The 21,007-nt window shown below is 34.4% G+C and overlaps 1 protein-coding gene across 1 annotated transcript in view; it reads right to left on the minus strand.

The window, feature by feature from the left end:
* Positions 1 to 21,007, minus strand: part of Gucy1a2 (guanylate cyclase 1 soluble subunit alpha 2) — a 277,967-nt gene that overhangs the window by 126,967 nt on the left and 129,993 nt on the right. The window contains exon 5 of the mRNA XM_076926158.1: positions 3,210 to 3,695. Within this exon, the coding sequence (XP_076782273.1) occupies positions 3,210 to 3,695 (486 nt within the window). The remainder of the gene's footprint in view (positions 1 to 3,209; positions 3,696 to 21,007) is intronic.

Raw genomic sequence — 21,007 nt, forward strand, 5'->3', positions numbered from 1 at the left:
ATTACCATTCTCTTATTGTTTGCTTCCTACACATTATCAGACTTTACAATGTAGGCCCTAGTACATTATTGATGTTGCCCTTTTGCTGACTCTGTCTATCTGATTACAAAGGGGTAGAAATCATAATGTCTGTTTTCTCCAGATTACCTGGGTCTTCCTCAGTATCCACGTACCTGTAAAAATCATGGCAGCCAAGCCCATGAAAAACCTTTAACTTTCTCATGGCTTAAAATGTGCTCAGTAAAATGCATAGCTTCTTCCCACACCTCCCACTTTATAGAACTGTGAATTATTTTAGCAGAATCTTCTTAACATGGCCTACATTTGCTGAATTCTTCCACTCCAATTATAATTCAGCACTGCTTTTCTGTAATGATAGTGAAACACTGAAAGGTGAGGAGGCCAGGCACACGTATAGAGACTGGGTATTACAGTGTCGACTGGAGTATATCTTTCAGATATCTCCTACGTTGTTTCCTTTTTATATTCCACTTTATCTGCTTTGTAATATAAACAAGGCTTGCACATTTTTCCTCTTCAAACTTTCTATTCGAGAGTTACCCACACTTTTAACCTAACAACTGTCTTACATTCTGTAAATCAACAAGGTTGCTTAAAAAAGGCCTTTGGGATTTAATATTTTTCAACAGCAGTTAATATATGCATGTGACTTATGTTATAAATATTCAACAGTTCATAGCACGTAGTAGTAATTATTCTAGTGAATACAACATAGTGCAAATATGCTTAAAAATAAACATTACTGATAGAAACTAAGAAGGTCAGACTAAGAATTGCTTGTTTATATTCTTTCTCATTTATTTCTCACAATGTACCTGTTTATCCTATTCCTTTCCCCATCCCTTTAAAGATAATGTGTGTGTGTGTGTGTGTGTGTGTGTGTGCACTCACTTGCATGCACATGTACTTATGAATGGCAATGTTAACTTCAAGCATCTTCCTTTGTCATTCTCTGCCATAATATTTTGAGACTCTCTCACTGAACCTACAGTTTCATGGTCTAGCTACCCAGCAAAACAGCCCATCAGGTTCCACCTGTCTCCACTCTCTCAGCAGCAGGGTTACAAGTGCACTCCAGTCTTCCTGGATATTGTGCGGGTGCTGAGGACCTGGAGTCAGGTCCTCATGCTTTAACAACAAGCACTCTTTGTCTTAGCCATCTTGGCCCCATCTGTCCGTTTCTCCAGCCTCATCATCCTCATAACATCAGCACATATTGTGTCTCGATTGGCAAAATGCAATTTTTTTTAACCAAAATGAATAGCTAAAGCTGTCCCATCTACCTATTGCAGATCCATATATCCCTAGCATTGAATATGTTAAAAACAAATAGCACTGAAATTGTTTAAGTTCATACTTCATTACTTAAATTTGAGAAGCAAGCTTATTTAAAAAATTTGCTACTTGTATTGTTTTTGTTTAATTTTAAATACACACACACACACACACACATACACTCATACAGGAGAGATATAGAGTGCAGTTAAGGATTACATCAAGAAAATCATTTTGCAAGATAAAACTTGCTGGTAATTATTCATGCCTATAGGAATGTGTCCTAGGTTTAATAACATACAAGAAAATGTGAAGATCATGTCATATTTTCACAGGCTTATTTTCCAAGGTGTCTATGAAAGGGCATTATATTTTTAAGTTTAGGAACTACTTTTCTAACCCCAGAAGTCATCACATTTTTTTTCCTATACTTCTTTTCAAAGCCTCACTTATATCTTCTTTAAATTATAGACTGGACAAAGTGAATCTATTTATCTATCTTTTCCATAGTTATATAATCTTAGAATTAAAAAAAATGCAAGCTGGAAGAGGCTAACACTGAAATTCAGTGACTAAAACAGTGAGACTAATGATCCCAATAATATGTAAGATGAAGTTTGAAGGAAGAAAGTACAGGCAAACTTGTTCTGATTTCTTCTTTTTTTAGGAGATATCACTGCACAAGAGCAAAAAGATATAGGGTGCAGTTAGAGGGTTTCCCTCTAACTTAGAACCAGAAACTGGGATACTTTTATTACAAATTATGACACAATAAATTACAGAGAGGCTAAAGGCAATTTGTAAAAACTCTGATTTTATATAACAAAGCATATTGCTTAGCCATCCTCCACACAAAATACTTACCACTCAGAGACTAAGTGAGCATCTGCTACGTGTTTGATATAATTATTCTATATAGTCTCCTTTTTTCAGGGAGACACATCTTAATATGAATGTCTCATGAATCATAATCTGAGAGAAAAAAGAAGCACATAAATTCTATCCAAATCTGTTTACATGCAGCTTAGACCATGAAAAGGAGCAGCTGCTCAAATTTTCTGAGTCTATTAAAACCTTGTCATTCACCATTTGCTTAAATTAAATGTCCCTGCTGACCTTCATGTAAAAATGCAGGGACTCTGACATTACATAAACTGTGTAAAAATGTTTGCAAACTGTTCATTTATTAAGTAGGTAGAAAGTTGAACTTCTGAAAGTATGGCTGCAACTTTAACAAGTTCATACAGAGTTTGCCGAAACCAAATAAATAAATGGTGGTTCTTACACACTTGTGATTTACCTCCATTTCAAAGCTAAGAATATTAAGGTTCTGACTGAGAACTATTGACCATGTAGGAAATAGTGAGAATACTTGCATATATTCTTTTAGAATTAAAGGACCTCACTTCACTGACATCGTGAAAAAACTGATTACTCAAAGGTAAATAATATAAACCATATTTTAATATCACTTGTTATTTCCTTTTTTAATAAAAATAAAGATTCTTAATATATATTGTAGTCTCACTCTCTAAGCAAAAACTAATTATATTTTCAAATTTGCTTAGTATTATAAGTTTTGAATAAAAAGAAGTAGTTGTGCAGAACTCTTTTTTAAACTGCAATATCAGGGTTTTTGAAGTCAATACTTTAAGATGAAATAATGAACTTTTGCTAAAATAGTAGAAAGATGTGTATTCTGAAATAATTAATTTTTGCTAAGATACTAGAAAGATGTGTATTCTATAAAAAGATTTATCTATCTCTACATACATATATATCAAATGTTACATGTATAAAGTATGTATATATATACATATATATTTCATCATCAAGTTCAAATTAGTATGCATTCTTGTGAGTTGAGAACTTGTTATTAAAGTACATATATATAAGTAGCTCATATCCATTACCTTGTAAATATCCAAAAAGCCACACTGGTGATCAAATCGCGTGTAGAGTTCATTGAGCATGCTGATCACTTGCATGGGAGTACACTGGGCACATATGGCTGTGAAGCCCACAATGTCAGAGAAGAGCATGGTGACATCATCAAACTTTCTGGCCTGTACTTGCTGTCCTTGCCACAACTGCTGAGCTACATCACCAGGGAAAATGGAATACAGCAGATCCACTGTCTTCTTTTTTTCTTCTTCCAGGGCCTGGTGAGTTCTTTCTAAGGTGGCCTTTAATTTATCCATCCTCTTCTTCAAGCCATCCTGGGCCTTTGCTTGCTCTCCAACTAAAATGACATCTCTGGTAGCATCATGAATAGGGATGTCTGAGAGGTGAAGTCCTCGGCCCATGAGTTCATCCAACTTGTCCACACATGGAGAGCCCAAAAACAAAATGGCACTTGATTCTGGGACATGGATCATTTGTCCTTTAATTTCCATCACCTGTGAAATGAACATGGAAATTTGATCAGTCCTCCTCACAAGCAGGCTGAAACAATGATGTGATACCTGATGGCTAAGAGGAAGAAAATTGTTTTCTTAGCAGCATGAATTTCTGTTTTCACACTAAGAAGTATTCAACTGATTCAAAGCCCTTACAAACTTCATGGATCAGAACTGTTTTGCATCTTATTGTAAAGACAATGATGAAATATAAAATGAAACCTTTGAGAAAATAAAACAGGAAAACACTTTGTATTCAAGATGGAATTATTACCAGGTATATTGTTGAGCTGGCTTATGAACCAACTTATAGCTTAATAGTAACAGAATCAGAATAAATTAAATTGTCAAAATACCTGTACTTAACTGTCATTAAAATAACACTCCCTTTAAAAACTAAATCTTGGAGCTTATGATAAATCATAAAATTATTTAGTGTTAGGTACATAAGTAATTGGGAAAAGTAACAATCAACATGATGACAAGATTAGTGGGCAGTTAAGTAAGCTGAAAAGTATAGAATTTAAACCAGGAATCTGTCATTAAGCCATTGTGTTAGCAGAAAGTGCATATTCATAAAGCAAAACATACTCCACAGACACCAAATTAGAATAGCATTAAGCCAGTTAAGAACGTAGAGTGTGAGGACAAGTAAAGTAATGCCATCCTTCCCTTTTGTGACTTTTCACAGACATGAGGAAAATTGGCATTTAATGTAAAAAGAATACTGAAACCAGGATTCTGCTACCTCAGCTTGAAATCCTACTGAAAATGGCAGAGTGGCAGAGTACGGCCATAGGGCATGACTTTTCTGGTAGAGTTATTTGGGTTAGACCAATATGCTCCAGTACAATTGGTTGGAAAGAAAGCTGTAAGCACCTGGGGAAATAGGTAGGACCAAGTGTTGATCAATCTGAGTCTGCAATGATACCATCCATTCTACATAGAATCTACCTCATACATTTATTTCTCCATTAATATTTATAAAAAGCCACAGGCTACTTTATCATGCTAAAGTCTAAGATACTCACCATTTACCCCAATCTCAGGGAAAATAAACTCAACAGAGACTTGATGCTATAGGCTTAAAGCAATGATCTCTAAGTTCTTGTTTTACAGTTTCTGCTGTAGTTCAGGGTTTCATGCTTTCATTAGGTGCTCTGCTTCAGCCTGGGGCAGATATTGAATGCTTTTATTTACTAATGCAGCTCTGGGCCATAAAGATAAATGAATAATAAAATAACATTTTTTTTCAAACTTTTTATAGTACATTAAGAAACACAAACTATATATGGCAGAAAGTAATGTGGCCAGAAGCCATTCCCAGTTCAGGTGAGGATGACAGGATGATTGTCTTATGAAGAATTTCTGGGTTGTTGCACACATTCCTGATATGCATTTTGGGGCAAAAGTGTTGTTAATGCCATACAGTTTCTTTGAAGGATAGTAAGGCCAGAAAAGGAATATTCATATAATTTATACTCTCATAGTTTTAAAAAAGAATATATTTTCTGCCTGCTACTGGGATACTTTGCTCCTGTTGATTACTTCAATAGATATCTTTTCCTTCATCTTATATTTTATCTTGTTATATTTTGGTTGTTATCTCTCAGAATCCAGTTTTTTCCAATTAGAGAAAGACAGGAAGCAGATTTGGAGAGAAAGAATGTGAGAAGGGACTAGGAGGAATACAGGGAAGAGACATTATAGTCAGGATATATTGTAGGAAAAAAAGAATCTATCTTCAATGAAAGAAAAAACGTACTATGTTGACTATTTACTTATAATTTAACAAATATGGCCAAAACAAACTGTACAAATTTTCAAAGAATTAATAAATATATATAAAACAAAAATATTTTTGATTTATAAGCGGCTAATTGTTAATATTCTAAAATCTCTAACTTCTATGGGCTTTGGGAGAAAAAATATTCACTATCTATATTACAGGATGGTTACATGGGAAAGAAAAACTGAAACAAATAAATTATTTTTAAAATAATTTTTGTTGGTGAATTCTTATCTCATTTAATTAATGAGCAAATTCATTTAGAACATTTGTGTCACTGTCATAAATATATTTCTCTAGTTGGAAAACAATACAAATTGTTCTTCCTAAATTATTTTGTCAACTGTAAGTTCTTAAACTGACTGTTTGCATTTACAAATGTAGTAATGAAAAAATTCTTCTAGGAACCACATTTCTTTTACTGAGTAACCAGAGTCATAGAAAACTGTCTCAAATATAAAATTTTATTATATACCCAGTAATATTAGAGATTTATGAAATAATAGCCATAACAAAATTAAAAGCTTTGCAAAATCTATAAAATTTCAGAAACTAGAAAATATAAAAAGGGGATTATTTGATACTTAATTTTAAAAAGGATTGAAAAACATTAAATTGAAATTTTAGCTCAGTTTAGCCCAGTTATTCAACTTTTAAATTCTAGCTTTCATTATGCTTAAAATAGAGATTCTGGTAATGATTCTGATGAAGATAGTGTCTATAACTAATACATCTTCTGAGTACATGCTTTTTAGCAATGCACATCATGGAGAAAGCTTAATAGTTGGGGAATAGAGAGAAGGGCAATGGACCATGCCACCAGTAAGAAGAACTAGTAAGGTAGTATCAAGTTCAAAACCCCACTGAATCTCATAATTGAGAGTGGAAGGAACTTCAACCAGTTTCTCACCTGGTTCTTATCCTGGAGTATATGATTACAACAGTCCACTAAAAGGATAAAACAACCAGTCACATACTATAGAACCTAGAGTTCTCCATGCTAACGAGGTATCTAGACAGGTCTCAATTGTTTAGCCGATGAGCTTCCCTTCCTGGGCATCCCTTCCTGCAAAAGGTATTTAATCACTGGTTCACCCAGTGTATGTATACGCATCTTCATTCACTGTGAATACAATAGGTGGGACAAACAAGGACTGTCTCATCACAGACTGCAGGGTTGGGGTGAGGGAGTAGGCCTTCATTTTACAGATCTGCACCTAAGTATTCCATAGAAAGATTTCCCTACTCCTGTCAACTCACTAAGAGCTAAGCACTGGATCCCCCACATACACACACACTCCTGTTCATCGCAGAGCCTCCGCCCCATTCTCAACTCTTCCTTCTAGCCTCACAGTGGCAACTGAGTGCACAGGAGTTTGAGAACCACAACATCCCCTCCAGTGTCACCTGGAGAAACATGGGCTGGGACCCCTATGCTAGACAACATGTTGCCTTCCCTGAGCAGCATGTTTGCTGATTGACATCCTAGCAGTGAGTTGGAAACACAGACTGACAGGAGAACAATTATAATATTAAGTATAATTAATATGAGGAAATTTTAAAGACATTCTCAACAAGCAGTTAAAAGAACAATAATTGTTATCGATATTGATAAAGTATTTATTCACCTTATTATCTAGCCACATTCTGGTTGTGGTTGATTGTTTAGATCTCTGAGATAAAATTAATGAAGCACAAAAAGCTATATGTCATTGGATCTTTAAGATCATGCCTGGTTTCTGTTCTTAAAGAGTAATGATAACTTGCAAGACACTAGCTCTGTTGAAAAAAAAAAATAGAATACACAAAGTGTCTGAGGAGAGAACCTTCTTTTGTGTATTAAGCTTCTTTCTTTCATCTGCTAACACCCTCACCATTTTGCCTGGCTAAGGACACAAGAAAGGATTAGGCTGACACTAGAAGTAATCAGCAAGAAGCACCCTTTACATACATTGGAATGTCCTTCTTTCATTTAAAGATACCAAAACACTGGATGGGCAAAATGTATTCTATATTCTCTAGCATCAATACCAAGGACAAATTGGAACAAAGAAGCATGATATTATGAAATGAGATGAAAATAGTATAAGACAGATTCTAAAAGTTGAGGTGTGACTGAGATTGGAACCCATAAAAGCCACCCAAGCAGACTATAGTGAAAATAATGAAAATATAAACTGATATAAGAACCAGGATAATCACAACTTGAAATGAAAAGACAATCAACTGATGCCAACACTAAACTGAATCAGATACAGGAATTACCTACCAAGAATTTTCAAGCAGTTCAGGAGTCAGATGGAATAGAGGACAACAGAAGAATGAAGCCCACTGAATCAATTAAATGGGCTCACATAGGCTCATAGAGACTGAAATAGAAAGCACAAGACCTGCACAAAGATGCATCACATCTTTTGCATACACGTTATGGTATTTTTTGTGGGACTCCTAACCAGTAAGTGTAAGTGTGTCTCTGATTCTTTTGCCTGCTGTTGAGAGTCTTTTTTTTCTCTTGGGGTGTCTTATCCAACTTCCACTTGAGGGTATATGTCTTGTCCTGTTATATTTTGTTTTGTTATATTTGGTTGATGTCTCTTGGAAGCCAGCTCCTTTCTGAAGGAAAATGGATGGGGAAAAGGAAGGTGGAGGAGTATCTGGGAAGAGTTGAGAGAGGGCAAACTGTGTTTGGACTGTATTGAATTAGAGAAGAACCTATTTTCAATGAAAAAGGAGATTTAAAAAAAACCTGGAGCTGTTGAAAGAGCTCAGATGTTAAGAATACTTGGTGTTATTACAGAGGGCAGATATGTTTCCTAGCACCCACTTGGTTGCTTAAAATGTCCTGTCACTCAAGATCTTGAGGAAGTGACATCATCTTCAGACTGCTGCAGACACCAGAATCACACATGGTGTACATAGTGTATACACACAGGAAAAAAGAAACAAGGAAAATTAAAGTTCTTTAACACAGAATTTTAAAGACAATAGTAATGTGCTTCAGGAGGCAATTACAAAATGTCTTTACAAACAAATTTTTAAAATGTCCAGAAAATCTCAGTAAAGCAATAAAAGATACAATTTAAATCAAATAAAAATTATAGAATGGAAAAATTGGAGTAATCTAAATAGAAACCTCCTTAGGAGTGGTCAAAAATAGAATAAAGATGACAGGGAAATTTACTCAGTCTAAAGAACTAAGATAAAACAGATTGTTTAAAAAGAAAATCTTCCTGGAATCTGCAGGACAATACAAAGCAAACTTTTACATATATATGTCAATACATTCAGCTAGAAGCCTGTATATACAGGCAAAGAGGGTAAAATTAAGACTGTATTAGAAGAAATAATAGCTTCAAAAGGTAAAAATGTAATTAAAGTCCTAAAACTGAGGTTCAACATACTAAATAGATCATAAATATGTATGTGTGCATATATGTATGTATATATACATGTATTTTTGTGTATATATTTATATAAATATATATAAATATGAATGAGTATATATATTTATATATGTATGCCATATATATATATATATATATATATACCACAGGACTGAGCAAAATTGAAGTTTTTGAAGACTAAAGACAAAGAACACCCAAAATTAACCAGAGAAAAATGAAAAATTTCTTATAGTCAATGACTTAATTATTATTTTTTCCTCTTAATTCATGAAACCTAAAAGAAATTAGGATGTCATTTTTCAAATATTAAAAGAACAACACATTCTATCAACTGAATTATATTAATGGAAGCCATCCATCAATAGTAATGAGTAAATAACAAACTGAGATACATACATTTATATTTATGTATAAAGCTATAACACATGATACTGCCACATACAAAGACTGTGGAATCTGATCAGTTTCTTTTACCAAAGTTCACACAATTATGGAGACCAATCTTCAGCAGAAGTAATAAGTAATAAGTAATAAGATACAATGGGAAAAGGATCTTCTGTTTAGTAATTCTGTTGAGAGAATTGGATACTACTTAAATAAGCTTTCAAAAAATCCATTTGAAGTGACTTGGACTTAATCATAAGATGAAAAATGTGAAACTTCAGACAGAACACACATTGCAGGTGTCCTTTGCTCTTGGTTTGGGTAATAACATTTGGATATAATCCTACAAGTTATGAGCATCAAAGGCAAGAATGGACAAATGTAATTATAACAAACTAACTAGCTTCTTTACGACAAATAAACAGTAAATAGAATGGAAGGAAAACCTAAAGACTGGTTAAAAAATTAAAATCATACACCTAATACTTTCTTCAGATCAAAATATATAAGGATATAAAGTAATAAATAAAGAAATGTAGGAAAGTCCCAAGTAAGCATTCATCGAAAGAAAATGTACAAATTTGTGTACAAATGTGAAGTCATGCATTTTTTTCAGTTAATATAGGGTAACATATAAAGGCAAATAAATTAATTTGAAAAATAATTCTCCAGAATAGCATTTGAATAAAATTCAGGTGAGAGAAGACACGGAAGAGCAAACCCCAGTACCCAATTGTTATATGCACTCAATAACTAGCAGCAATTATTACTGTGGCCAAGCATTACAACAGCAGGAGTGAATAGAGCTGACACATGAGACACACAGGAAATGATAATAGAATTACATTGAGAAGGGGTGTGTGTGTGTGTGTGTGTGTGTGTGTGTGTGTGTGTGTGTGCGTGTGTATGTGTTTTCAGTTTGCAATTCTGGGAATTGAAGTCAGGACTCTGCACATATTATGCAAACACTCTACCATTGGTCTAATCCAGACCAATAATATATAATATTATTTCATAAGTTCCACTGAAGAGGCACAGAATGTCCGTGCACTAAAATATACTGGAGCATTAAAGTCATGGTGAAAACCTAGACTTATTAAAAAAAAAAGTTTCACAAACCATACAAAATATCACATGAAATAGACTATGATCATGAATGCTGAGTTTGCATTGGTAAATTGTTTCTCACACATAGGTCTTCCGACTATGTTCTCCGGAGCATTTTTATGAATATAAACAATGTATAAAAAACACATTAACAAGATTATCCAGCTGTAGAAACAACCCTTATAAGTTGGCTATGACTGTGAGAATCATGTGGGTTAATGAGATACCAATGGGAGATATAGGAAAGATAAAAGTCCAGGGTAAAAAGCAACAAATCTGATTATGACAGAGATCAAAGGAGAAAGGGATTAACCTATGTTCACTTGAGTTAAGTACATGTTATTATGTTATAATCATTGGAATGTGAACCTGGTCTATATGATTCTTTCTCCACTCTCTAAAGTAATCATTGACTCTGTGTCTCAGGTGATAAATCACATTATAGATGGAGAACATGCCTAATTCAGTCCCTTTTGTAGCTGAAATTATCAGGGAAAATGCCTATTTGGGAAGTAAAGAGAACATATGCAAATACACTCACAGGCATGACATTCTTAATAGCTGACATCACTGTGAGGTACTTTTGGTATATCATTTTGGGCATTAACCAATTTAAAATGTTTCTATTTTTGTAATATGTTTAATAAAGAACATTGCTACTAATGACATTTAGAAAGATGTTACTTTTATGCACAGTAAAACATAAGAACTGAGAATGGTTAAGCTATTTTCCTATATTGAAATAAAATTTGAATTCAATTTTAACAAATATGTCTTTACGTAGTTCTTAGAGACATCAGAAACAGGCAATCAGAGCTTAGTTGAATATAATATCAGCTCAATATTTTATATTGATATTTTCCCACTCATTTGAGTGGCTCATTAGTCATAGGATTCAGTAAATTTCATGGCTTAAGGATAAAGAGGAAGCAGCATATTCCCATAGATATCTACTCCAGTTACAAAGGCTACCTTCAGGTTTTGAACTATGTTATCACTTTTGATTCCCCATCTGAGCTTCTTAGATTATGTGATCTGCCCTACCTGGGTTATTAGCACTGTGACTTTCCTAATGCGTCACAGTCAAACATACTCACCTCTGTGCTGGCTGTCTTCACAGTTACTACCTCCCATTGCTTGCTTAACTTTCCTTTTTATACTTTAGATCTTAAATGTCCCATGGAGTCTGTGTTTGGCTCACTGTTCTAAGTTATCTGTTTAGATTCACAAATAACTGTATGAAAGGCTGGGAGACAAGGCCACAAGGAATTTGACTATAGCATTTTACATCTATCTTGTTTACATATTATACTTGGAAATAAGACTCAGTCAAGGATTTTTTAAAAATTGTAAACCACTAAAATACTAGCTTGGTATTAATGTCAAGTCAGTAAGTAAGATGACTTGGCAACAATTTCTAGCTAATTTAAAATAGAAACAGAATTAGAAATGTCGCAGAGTCCAAAGGAAGACTGTTTGCCAAGCACATTATGACACCATAAGTTCCAATGAAGCACCTGTGCCTCCCCAATACAATTATCTCTACGTTTTCATAGTTACTTATTACTGTCCCTAATTTTTATTTTTTCCTGATTTTTATTTTTAATCCTAGTCTTCATTTTTATATTTCTGGTGTTATTCCTAAAATGTAAGAATGACCTTGTTCATTTTATATAGGATGTTGACACTCATTCCCACAGAATATCTGAAATTTTCTAGAAAACGGACATGACATTTGGGTGACCCTGTTCCTCTCACATGGGAAGGTACTTCTAAGGAAATCATCTCCTTAAAAGGAACTCCTAAACCGTGTTTGCAAATACAGTAAATAACAACAGCATTTTATCTTTTAGACTTAGCATTGTTTTGTCCCTGTGTTGTGGAATCCATGGATATAAACATGTTTAGCCTCAGGTGCCAGTTTGGATTTCCATTTTACAGCAGACAAAAATGAAGTCCATGCTGTGTGGGATGTTGCTTACATAATTTCTCAAAAGTATAATATAAGAACAGCAAACATCCTCACAAATTTGCTTTCATTCTGTGTGTACTTTGAGATTAAGAATATGTACAGGCCTCAGAGAAAGATATTATACTTGACAAATCCAATAGAATATATGGGTTATCAATATTTATACATGTTCATCTTCGATTTGATATTCTTCATGAGTATCAAAGTTAAAATGTTACTGTGATCAGAAGCTCTGAAAAAGCTAATTTTATGCCTTTCATCTGACAGCTCTCTGTGACTCATGGTCCCTAATTACTATTCCTTCAATGTATTTACGACGTGCTTCTTGTGTCTGATAACCAGTGTTTACAGAAGCCTGTGGTCAAAGCACAGTGAAAACATAGATTATAATTTTTTGTTGCTCCTTTTAAATCTGAATCAAACGCATTTTCAATAAACTATGTTTTGCTTAATATCTTGCCACACAAAAGAGGGCGTAATTTTCTTTACAAATGGATATAATAGGATTGGAGAGAATGGGGCTGACTATATTGCGATGATTAGCTGTGAGACAGCATGAAAAACAGCACTTTCTTCCTATCATCATAGAAATACTTCTTCCTATGATTCCTACAAATTAGTCTATGTTACTGATCCATTCCTCAAGTTATCTGTCAATTAACAAGTCAAGGAGGAAAAAAGCCCTATATACAAATAAGAGTAACAAACTCATGCCATCAGTATGCTATATTCTCCACTCAGAGTTATATCTCCTGAACTCATATCTAATCCACACCTTTTAAGCTAGAGTTACTTAGTCCTGTCAAAAGTTATTTTCTCAGGCTGCCCAATAACGTTATCTAAAGTAGCAATAAAATACCAATACACAGACTCATCCCCAGAGAAAACATTCATCTTATATTGAAGATTTGCTATTTAAAACAAAACACAAAAACCTCAAGGCATGTTTTTTAAACACAGTCTTTATTCTCCCAAAAAGTCAATTATCAAACACTTAAGGTAGTGCTCTTAATATTTTTATGACATTTTATATGTTAGGCTAGCACTTCTTATATTCATATATTATTTTATCTGTGGAATTAGATTTTTTTTTCCTAAGATTTTACTTTACAGAATTGAAACACACCCATGACTTGGTGCCTAAAATTATTTGGGAATAGAAACGGACTAAAAAATAATTTTAAAAGTCACTGTATTGTTCGAATAAACCATAGATCACATAGTAATTACCAGATGAAGCGATCAGTAGCAGATACCTTCACAAAGTAATTGTAAAAAAAATAAATAAATAATAAGAAGAAACAGAGCATATTGGGACACCTCTAATTCCAACTTTAAATTTTGAGTCAGGAATTGCAGAAGTTCAAAGTGGACTAAAGACAATGGACTCTGTCTTGGAGTACAAAACAATAACATTCAGCTTGCTGTTATGCAGTGGGACTATCACAATCTAAAACTTTAGTATTCAAGCTAAAAGGCTCAATGTAATCTAATCATATAAAATGTAGATGACAAATTTTTATGAGAACAGAAAAAGAGTCTATATAGAAGAAAGGATGCTAAAGAAATCCAAAAATGACTGTTTAATAGAAATTAAACTCTAAGAAAAAGAAGCTACAAATAGAATTCTTGAGGTTAAGTGGAAAAATTTTAAAACAATTTTATACTTAGGAGTTATGCTCAGAGATAATTATTGTGTTTTAGTAATGGGATTGTAAACTGTGCAGATGAACTCTGCTCTTAAAAAAATAGAAACTAAGGGTCAGGAAATTGAATAGAAATATGTAGCAGTGGGGGATGGGGAACTGAGGGTATTCACTAGAAAGCCTCATACTCCAGGATACAATAGTAATGATATTAGCCGAAATACCCAACAAAGGGGAAATACAACCTGTAGAGACCACCTCCAGTAGATAGGCACAGCCTTTAGTTGAGGGATGGGGCCACCCACACATCTCAAAATTTTTAACCCAGAAATGTTTCTGTTTCAGGTAAGATAAGGACAAAAAAAAAAAAAAAAATGGAACAGAGACAGAGACAGAAAAAGACACCTAATAATCAAAATACAAATGTACCAAGATAGTATCTCAATTCGATAACAATTCATAACTGGTACCTCATGAAACTACAAAGCTACTGTAAGGCAAAGGACACTGTCAATAGGACAAAATGGCAGCTTACAGATTAGTAAAAAATCTTCACCAACTCTACATCTGACAGAGGGCTAATATCAAAAATTTAAAAAGAAATCAAGGAGTTGGACACCAACAACCTACATAACCCAATTTAAAATGGGGTACATAATTCTCAACGGAGAATCTTGAATGCCTGAGAAGCACTTCAAGAGGAAAAGCCCTTGGTCCTATAAAGGTTCAGTACCCAAGTGTAGGGGAATGCCAGGGTGGGGTGGCAGGAGTGGCTAGGTGAGTGGGGGAATACCCTCATAGAAGCAGGAGGAAGGGGGATGAGATAGAAGATATTCAGGGTGGAAAGTGGAAAAGGGGATTAAAATGTAAATAAAGAAAATATCCAATAAAGAAAATAAGAGAACTATAAACCATGATAGAATTTTCAAAACATATAAATTTTAGTTACAAAAATTTACAATAATTCATAACACTGCCTTCAACATTGCAAATTCTTCACAAGTAATCTTATACAAAGTGGAGCAAGAACATCTGAATTCTCCCATAAGTTCTTCTAAAGTTATTTCTCTTTATGACTCACAAAATTGCTTTAAAAGCTTCTGCAAACATGTGGGAACTATTTAATATAACACAGTTAATAAAATTCTCATTTTAAGATTTTTTTTTTTTAAAAAAGAAATCTTCGAAGTCCTTAGTCATCAGGGAAATGCAAATCAAAACAACTCCAAGGTTTTACCTTACACTCATCAGAATGGCTAAGTTGAAAAACTCAAGAGATAGCACATGCTGGTGAGGATGTGGGGCATGGGAAACACTCCTCCATTCCTGATGGGAGTGCAAACTTGTACAACCACATTGGAAATCAATTTGTCAGTTTCTCTGAAAACTTGGAATAATTCTACCTCACCACCCAGCTATACCACTCCTGGATATATACCCAAAAGATGTTCTACCATCCCACAAAGACAATTTTTGTTTTTGAACTGAGTTTGATCCCCTAGCATTCTCTTAGAGGAAGGAAAGAAATGACTACGTCAAATTCTCCTCTGACATTTACATGTGTCTCATGGCATATGAACACATGTAAACACACACACACACACACACAGAGAGAGAGAGAGAGAGAGAGAGAGAGAGAGAGAGAGAGAGAGACAGAGAGAGAGACAGAGAGACAGAGAGACAGAGAGACAGAGAGACAGAGAAAAAGTTTTGTCTTGATATGTGTGGTCATAAGAATGTTGTAGTCTTACTTATCCTAGATAAAATGACTCATGACAGATCAGAAAAGGAAAGTACCAGTCATCTTATAGTAAGAAAAATATATTGACAAAAATTTCTTTCTTATACAGAATGAAAAGAGGCAGCTTCCCCTATTTTTCCTCTTGGAAGGACTCCAAGTTCATACTTGAAGCTATTAAAAGAAAAATAGATGTCTTTTGGACTCTGGAAAACCTAGTCTTTTTAGTTGTAGTGTATCTGTCTATTATCTATCTATCTACCTATCTGTCTGTCTGTCTGTCTGTCTATCTATCTACATTGAGTCAGGTTATTAAATATCCCAGACTCTGCAAACTCACTATGTCACTGATGATTGCCTTAAACACCTTCTTCTCCTGCAGGGTTTCTGCATGCTAAGGCAAGTATTGTAAGATGAGATTTTTTTCAAAATCTACTTTAAGGTTCGAAAATGCTTTATCCTCCCTTCGAGTCCACTGAACCTAAGAGGTAGGATAGAAAGAAGGTTAATAATAGAAAAAGGGGGTTGTGGGCCTATTTAGAAGTAGTTCCGTGGGGCTCTTCATTATCAAGATACCAGCAGTCTGCTTCATTATCAAACACCAAACAGGAGTCTGTAATGCAGCTTGATCTGACAGAAACAGCAAAGTCCCTAGAAGCAGCCAGAAGGAGCCAGAATACTAGGAATTCTCTGGCAGATTTCTCTCTATGACATGAAGACCAGTGAGGATCAGCAAAGACCAGGAAAACCAGTGAAGAAGTGTTGCAAGGTGTAGCAATGCAAGAATGTATTCTCACTGATTGTAGGGTTCTATTTATATTCTTTCTAAATGTCACATGCCCTCTCAAGTGTCTGTTTTCAGCAAAACATCACATGGCCTCTCATAAGAGAGCTTCATATGACACAACTGAGTTGGTAAAGAAGCCAGAAATTTCCAGTTCAAAGCACTCTAACAACAGAGCTACATATAGCTTCTGATCACCAGCATACACATTCCTAGTTGTATGTTTCAAAATTTTTCCAAGATTGCCAGTCTTATAGCATTTTTAAGTGTAAGGCCACAGACTTAGAGATATCCTACTACCTGTCTTGAGATTTAACTGCTGAAGTTGCCACTGTATTTTTTTTCTGCTTTGCAGAATGGACTCTGGGAGATATTGTCTGGTACCCTAGTTTCTATGGACTATCAAAGTGCATGTACAAGTTGCATTTACCATTTAAGAAATGTTCTGTTTGTATCATTGTGAGTTTGTTTCTTTTTGTTGGTAGCATTTTGACTTGAACATATACTTCCCAACTTGTCTGCCGTGTCTCCTTCAACTCCTAGTCTGGAAGTAATCTGACCTCCCCAATGCACCAAGCAGCATATATTATTTTGAACTCTGTCATCAAGAATTTTTATAGCCATATTTCTTAGAAAGACATGCCTTAAACTGTGAAGGTAACAATGTATAAAATGCTGTATTTAAAATTATTTTTCTTTTTAACATATTATTAGTATACATTGACTTAAAATTCAGTAATTATATTTTATACATTTAAAACAAAACCTGTGGAAAAACAAATGCTCAAAATCAAATATGGGAAAACTAACCATTTTGTAAAAGAAAAACAGGCATTTTTTTCCTATGCCAATTAACTATTTTATTTCCTTAATGTTTGGCATTATCAAAAATTATCTATTATTCTATGCATTACATCAAAATAAATTTGCATGTAGTAAAAATAAACAACATACACAAAATCATTTCTTTTTACAAAATGATATGTGGAAGAAAAAAACCTAAGTTAAGAAAAAAAAGGAACAAAGTTGCAAGCAGCAAATATTTGGTATTTTGTATGCTTTTCTTCCTGAATACTGAGGCAAAGGAATCTGTATTTGAAGACAGTACACTGAAATCCAAAAATGATGTAGTTGTTCCCACCCTTCTTCCTAAAATACGGCAATCTGTAAAGAAATAGCTTGAAATATTTTACAGATGACCCTGCATACTCTATGAAAACAAAACATTTCATCCAAGTCTGAAATATTGCCATTTCCAGAAAATATGTGCTGACAGTGAAAAGACTGTGGGCTTTGAAGTCAAAGAATAATTGCATCCGCATTGTTTCCTTTGTTTTCTGAACTCACACAACTTGATAGCATTTTTGAAAAATGAAAATAATACTACTACTTTCATATAATTGTTAGGAAGACTGAGAAGGAAAATAAAGACAGCACACTAGCTTCTAATACAAGAAATGAAATTGAAAGCAGCAGATGCTACTATTAATATCAATATTATTATCACAAAGCCATCTTTATTAGTCCATCCAGAGTGACCCACATCTCCTTCAGAGAGTTATTGAATTCTATTTATTTGTTTGACTATTTATTTATTTTATGTTTACTTATTGAATTTAAAAGAAAACAGAATGAACCCCTCTTTCCTTTGAATTCATTTATAAACTCTTGATGACTATCACACACATGATTTTTATGTTCTCTAGTAGAATTTAAATGATTTGAGGAAATTACACTAGTTTCATTTACCCTGACTTCCTCTACAGTATCTATCATATCTTACACATAATAACTGCTTATATGTGTTAAGGCTTGCAGGGATAATTTGTACTCTCATTATCATACATGCATTCTTAGGAAGTGCTACATTTAGAGCTGAAAAACTTTACGAGTAATATCAGCAGGCTAGCTCTTATTCTGAACTAGCATAAATATTCTTATTCTGAACATTCCTGAGTTTTTCTGTGTCTTGGGTTCTTCAAATGAAAATGTCACATGGAATCATTTCCAATCTAACTTGAAGTTCTAAAACAAGAAAAAGAAGAAAGAGGTTGAAGATAGCTTTATGTGTCATGTGTTTGTTGTATAAGCATGGCAGTCTGAGTGTTCATCTACAGCAGCACTCATGTAAAAAGCCTAGCCCAGTGATGTCCTACTATGATCTCTATTGGGAACCGACTCCTAGCAGAAAGCATCATCCTTGCAGCCATCTCGGAACATATACCCTGACAAGAGACTTGTTTTTCAACAGCCCACAATAGCTGAGCACACTCTGATAAACATCTTGTTTTTCTCACATATCTTGCTTTGTTGTTTAGTGTCCACAGCTACAAGGCACACGTGGTAAAGTGTCTTCAGCTGCATTCCCCTGCTTATGTTTATATATACCCAGGATTTCCTTTCAACGAATGGGAATTGAACAGACTCTCTGTCTTGTCTTCATTCTTCTTGTCTCTTGCCCCTCTATCCAACTATCTCCCTTGCAGACCCTGTTGACTGACCCCAGGACCGGGCCAACTGGTGCCCAAAGGTGGGGTAGCGCAGGTCAGGACAGATCTCAATGCTAGTGAGTGGAGAGAGTAGGGTTTCAGCATCTCACTGGTTAGCCAGCCTAGCCAAAGTATGTGATCCCAAACAGTGGGAGACCCTGTTCAAAAAACAAAATAATGTGGACAGCCGTCCAAGCAAACAACTAACATTGACTTCTGGCTTTGTACAAATATATATACTCAAGTCACACACATCCCCCAAATGAACTTATGAAGGAAAGAGGGGATAGAGGTGGAGAGAGGCCTACTTCTATATGGCTTCTAAATTGCAGGAAAGCATACTTATCATTTAGAGGCCATGATACGGAGTTTGGAAATGTGGAAGTTGAACTGTTAGTGTTCTACTATGGATAGACTTTGGTGACATGAATAGAATTTGAAGAAAGAATAATCCATTAATGATCCATGTCTATCCTTAGTTCCTTCCCTATAAATTAACCCGTGTTGTGGTATCACATCTGATTCCTGCTGTAGCCTGTAAGGACCACAACATTTCCCTTTGGTTGCGAAGCCTGACTGTGTTCACAGCCTCTGCTCTTTGTAATTCTGAAGAAGAGCCAATGTGTCTATTAATGTCCTTATCAGTCACTGTGTGTTTCACTGATTTGGAAATGTTATTCGTTGCTTCTTGGAATAACATAGGAGGGTCTTTTCTGAAAGAAAGATAACAAGACTTGTACCTTGCAATAATGACCGCTAGCAGTGAGTTACATTGCTGGGAGCTGATAAGGCAGGCCCACTTCCAATCTATAAAATCTATTTGAAAAGACAGCACAAATTGGATCTGCCCATAAAATTTTCACTAGGCCTAAATAAGGTCTCTGAAGTTTAACCTCCAGCTGACTTTAATACCCAATATTTTCTCATTGATTAATTAAAATGCATTAAAGAAAAATACACTTTTGGACTTGCTCTCCTTTAAAAAGCTAAAATAACTAATAATTCTCAGGGTGGGGAAGTAACCCAGCATTTAGTAGAATGAATGCTCTACAGTAATGTGTGATTTATTTGTAAGCATCAATCAAATGAAATAATGTGGTAAGCACCTTACAGAGAAATGAAAAAGACATAAGTATATTTATTAGTCTATTGTCAGAATCTCAGAATTTCTGACAGCATGCAGAAACCATTGGGTGTGGGAAATACTTATATATCAGACACAAATTTAAATTATAAACAATACAGGAAAACACAGTCATCAATAACAAACATAGCTCATATTTAATACAAAGTTAATTTTTAAGCTAAAATTAATTTAAAAGTTATTTTTTCAGTGTAGTCTGAATTACTTAAAAGTAAAAAGTTATTCAGACTGCCTAATTCTTAGTATTTCAGCATGTAAGTCCCAAACTAACAAATTAAGCTCATCTAAGAAAAAAGAAGATATGAGTGAACAAATCACTGAAAATACAAGGTCACAACATGAGTGAGATGGAAATTTTAAGCACTTTAGGAGCAAACCTGTAAGATCACTTCTTTAGAACAATTTAAAACTTCAATATGAAATGGCTTTCATGTTACCTGCTACAAAGTTGATTATATATCACATAATATAATAACAATGTTCTAGCTTAACTATCTTGTCTGTATAACGTCTTTTTGGTATGGAGTTATACAATAACATAACTTCCAATTTTTTTCTTGAGCCTATATTATTTCCTTGACCAAATTTTTGCTTCAATACTCACCCAAAAATAAATATTAAAACCATTCCCTAGTCTAGTTGCAGACAATGTAACATACATAAAAACAAAACCTTAGATTTCTAACCCTTCGGTAGGCCACAAGAATAGTTTGTTATCACACACACACACACACACACACACACACACACACACACACACACACATTTAGATCCAAAGTACCACACTGTTTCAATTAGTGGAACATGAATAAGTGATATTACTAAAATAAAACAGAGGTCTAATAAAATTTCTAA

Source organism: Arvicanthis niloticus, chromosome 27 (assembly GCF_011762505.2).
Source record: "Arvicanthis niloticus isolate mArvNil1 chromosome 27, mArvNil1.pat.X, whole genome shotgun sequence".
In the NCBI taxonomy this organism is placed as follows: domain Eukaryota; kingdom Metazoa; phylum Chordata; class Mammalia; order Rodentia; family Muridae; genus Arvicanthis; species Arvicanthis niloticus.